The sequence below is a fragment of the Poecilia latipinna genome, unplaced genomic scaffold (genome assembly GCF_001443285.1).
Source record: "Poecilia latipinna isolate Pla-1442-1.1 unplaced genomic scaffold, P_latipinna-1.0 Scaffold2727, whole genome shotgun sequence".
In the NCBI taxonomy this organism is placed as follows: domain Eukaryota; kingdom Metazoa; phylum Chordata; class Actinopteri; order Cyprinodontiformes; family Poeciliidae; genus Poecilia; species Poecilia latipinna.
This window is the reverse complement of record NW_015115343.1, coordinates 42,472-46,613: the sequence shown is the minus strand read 5'-3', so window position 1 is coordinate 46,613 and position 4,142 is coordinate 42,472. Positions and strand designations below refer to the sequence as shown.

Here is a 4,142-nt window from a genome sequence, read left to right as displayed (position 1 = left end):
AAACCAGGTCAGTGTTACATGCATTCCAGTAAACAATAGCAGTTTATCCTGCAGGACTTCAACCAGTTGATTGGCAAATTATGCCATGGAAATTCAGGTTCCTGAATTTCCATGGCATTCAGGAATGCCATGGAGGAAAATTACTTTCCTCCATGTAGGAAAATTACTTTTCCTCCAGTGCAGTTCTGGGATATTCTGTAATTTCAAAGCATTAAAAATGTTTAGAATAAATATTAATTAATGTTTCATATACGTCTATAAATAATTTAAATGCAACTTATGTTGCTCTAATATTTGTATTATTTTTATTTGAGGGACTTGAAATCCATACAGCAGGAATCCGTTAGCCTTTACGGGACTGACCTGTAGTACCACATCCACCACTAGGGGGCTTTTGCGCTAGAGAAGCAACATGAAATCACTACGGTGATTCTTTTTCACAGGTAATGGAGATCGAAAAGTTGTATATTACTATCCTTTATATTGTAAAATACATTTTATAGATAATAATTTATCATTTTTGTAAACTTTAAAAGCAGTTTTTAGTTTTATGAGTAGTCTGATGCAGCTCTTTTATTGCGTTTGCGGTGTGTTGGGTCATTGCCATTGGACTAACGGCAGAAGCTGAAAAAACCGTTTGTTGTGCTTTTTTTTAATGTTGTGACGTAGATATTTAACTATATTTTCTCATTTTCGTTTATTAATTGGCTTTTGAAGGTGATCATTTTTATGTTTGTGAACTTTAGAAAAGTTTCTCTCCTTTTTCATGAGAATTTAGACATAATATGTCTGTGCGTCAGTTGTGTGCGTCGGTTGGGTGATGGCCGTTGGACTAACGGCAAAGCTTGGGAACCTGTTATTTTACTGGTCAGAAATATATCAAAACACTGATATTTGGCAGTTTATTATTATTTATTTGTTAGTTTTATTCTCCACTGTGTGGTATCGAGAACATGTATTGTTGTGTTTTATTTATCACATACAACTGATGAGAGAGAAGCAACCTAGAATCGCTCCCTGGATTCTTTTGTCATTTTCACAGGGTGTAACTTAACAGCAACAGTTTTTAGAAACAGTTAACATCTCTGTAATTGTCTTGATTCCTGGTTTTGCTTGGGCCTCTCCTGATGCAGCCAGTGCCAGTGCAGTGAGGACAGGTTATTTAAAACGACAAACCATGCTATTTTAAATATATCATTAGCTCATTCTACTTATTAACACTATCAGATATGATTCAGCAGGTAGAAACTGCTGTGTAATTTAGAATCTCAATTTGGTTGGTTAAAGTCAGAGGATGTGCCTGGGCCAGGTTTGCTTCTCAGAACCATTTTTTGTGGTTCTGAGATTCAGCATATTAACAATCAACCCTCTGCAGCAATCTCCTGGAAAATGACTTAGAGGGGGGGAGGGAGGAGAAGAAATGTGGGGAGGAGCACAAACTAAGTATCTCCATTTCTTCTGTTAAAAAGGAAGAAAACCTCGTCTAAACTTCCACATTCTTCTGAAAATGCTTCTTGCTCTGGACTTCCCCCACAAGGCGTTGGTGATCAATGTTCTGGCAGCCTTAGGAGGTTTAACTTTGTCTCTTAACCTGCTGAAATTCACCTGGAAATGTTGCTGTGGATTCAGGCAGTACGTCTTATCGTCGCTTTGTCAGGCGAACCTGCGGGCGTACGGACAATGGGCAGGTAAAGTATGAGGAAATCCATTATGCACAAAAAATAATAATATTTCAAACATTTTTGAAATATTTATTTTCGTCCGTTTCGATCAGACGATAAAACCTAAAAACAGAAAAAAATATAGATGTACAATAAAATTATCATGCCAACCTTACTTGCGATTTATACCGTTTGTTTGAAAAGGAGCATGCACAAGATCTTTTGATTTCCCTGCCTCTCTTATCATCAACATGTAATAATTTAAATCTCCATAACAGATAAACTCTTAAAGTACTTCCACACTGAGTGATACTTAAAATGCCATTCTCATCATAGAATGTGTAATTACTTACACAGGACTAATGTCAATAATAGCATTTTTGGTGTTTGAGACACCCATCTTATGTTGTTTCTGTGCTCTACAAAGTTGACTTTTCTCTACTAATTTCTTCATGCAGTTGTAACTGGTGCCACGTCTGGCATTGGTAAAGCTTATGCCACTGAGGTGAGTTTGCATCTTCATTTCAGAAAAATCAGATTTCAGATTTGATGTTTTGGTTGTATCTTTGTGTAAAGTAATTTAAGGCAGAATCTGCATATTTATCAGGACAGATTTATGTCTGAGCTACAGCATCTTCACCATCTGTCTGCATGTCTTCCTGCAGTTGGCACGTCGGGGTCTGGATGTTGTTTTAATAGGAAGGTCTGATGAGAGGCTTCAAAAGGTTGCCAAAAAAATCGGTGAGTCAGGCAGAGATGATGGAGATGTCCTCAAATGTTGTCTTCACAGCGAATAAACTCATTAAATTTCTCTTAAAGCTGAAACGGTTAACACACATGTACTGTCTGCCTCAGAAAACAAGTACGGACGAAAGACTCACACCATCAAAGTGGACTTCACAGAGGGTAGCAGCATCTACCAAACCATAGCTCATGAGCTCCATGACCTGCAGATTGGAATTCTGGGTAATATAGAAAAAACACAATTAAAAGTTCTTATTCATAAGCAGCTCGTGTTTAACATTAAAAACATTTATGTGTTTTGCTCTTTTTAAGTTTTTCTCCATATACAAAATCTCCTCCAACAGTTAAAAACAACCGTTGTGTTTCATTATTTATCTTATATTTGCTGTCTTTTATTGACTAAAATGAGACACCAGTAGTGTTTATTAATGAAAGTTCTTGTATCTTGAACCGCACAGTTAACAACGTTGGAATGATCTGCAATGATCGTTTCGCCTATTTTCTGGAAACACCAGATCCCGGAAAGGTGATCTATTACTTTTTCATGGCCAAACACCGGATGATTTAAAGTAACCGAGGCTATTGTGTGTTTTCTAACTTTATTTCTAATTATTTTGGACAGAAAATCACAGACATCATCAATTGTAACATACTCTCTGTACCCCAGGTAAGACGTCTGGGCTAACATACCATCTAATGGGTATCATGCAACTTTCTATCTGTAAAAAATATTATGTTGTCACAATACAGATGACCAGACTGATTCTTCCTCGCATGGTGCTCAGGTATCTACAGACACATCAATAACATGCAACATTAGACTGACCAGATCTATAAACATTTGGGTTTTGTCTCACTCCCAGAGGCAAAGGATTAATCATCAACATCTCCTCTGAAATGGGTCTCCGTCCACATCCGCTGGTGGCTCTTTATTCGGCCACCAAGGTGTTTCCCTGGTGTTTATTTTCACACGTTCATTCAAACCCATCATAACCTGCTCACTCACTGGCCCTCTATGTTACGTATGCTTTGTTGCAGATTTTTGTGATAAATTTCTCCCAGTGCTTACAAGCTGAGTACAAGTCAGAGGGGATCACAGTCCAGGTAACTCACACCTGCCCTCTGAAACTGCCCTGGTCTTAATGATACAGTTAATTTATGACTGAAATATGTTGGCTTTTCAATTTACTTGGTTTCTTTATAGATTAAAAGAAGCTCTGATTAACTTTTTTTTTCTTAATTTTTTCCCCTCATGTTTTAGTTAATGGGATAACAAATGAATCTGCAATACTATATTAACACATAAGAATACATGGCTTGGGAAACAAAAAGTAATGGATCCAGTACAGGAAGCGGTGAATAACATCTGCATTGAGCAAATACATGAGAACAAATTTCTTTGTATTGTGTTAGATCATAATGTCTCCTGGAAGCCTCACTTGATGTAAAAGCAAAAATATCAAAAACGTTTTGCAGTTTTGGCAAAAACAAGGCATTTGATAAACCAGGAATCCTTAAAGTTATACTTTTCAGTGGTGTCTTCATATTTGAATTACTGTGTGGAAATTTGGGGAAATACTTAAGAAAACATTTTACAGCCACGTTGCACAATGCAAAACCCCCCCCCCCCAAAAACAAGCAGTATACTATAGGGATAATTATAAAAACTCATTACTTTTTGAATTCGACATAAAATTCATGGATCCTGTCAAATTAAAAACTGGTGAGATAATACAC

General features: G+C 36.9%; 1 protein-coding gene across 4 annotated transcripts in view; it reads left to right on the top strand.

The window, feature by feature from the left end:
* Positions 1–359: 359 nt before the first annotated feature.
* hsd20b2 (hydroxysteroid (20-beta) dehydrogenase 2) overlaps positions 360–4,142 on the top strand; it is a 27,680-nt gene continuing 23,897 nt past the window's right edge. For 2 of the 4 annotated variants that reach the window (XM_015021132.1, XM_015021129.1), the window contains exons 1-6: positions 360–443; positions 1,470–1,688; positions 2,120–2,166; positions 2,327–2,402; positions 2,517–2,627; positions 2,864–2,931. In XM_015021132.1, the coding sequence (XP_014876618.1) occupies positions 1,508–1,688; positions 2,120–2,166; positions 2,327–2,402; positions 2,517–2,627; positions 2,864–2,931 (483 nt within the window). In that variant the 5' untranslated portion in view covers positions 360–443; positions 1,470–1,507. Of the gene's footprint in view, positions 444–1,469; positions 1,689–2,119; positions 2,167–2,326; positions 2,403–2,516; positions 2,628–2,863; positions 2,932–3,027; positions 3,073–3,155; positions 3,191–3,268; positions 3,351–3,443; positions 3,510–4,142 lie in introns of all 4 variants that reach the window. The other 2 variants (XM_015021130.1, XM_015021131.1) reach the window with 2 other exon arrangements.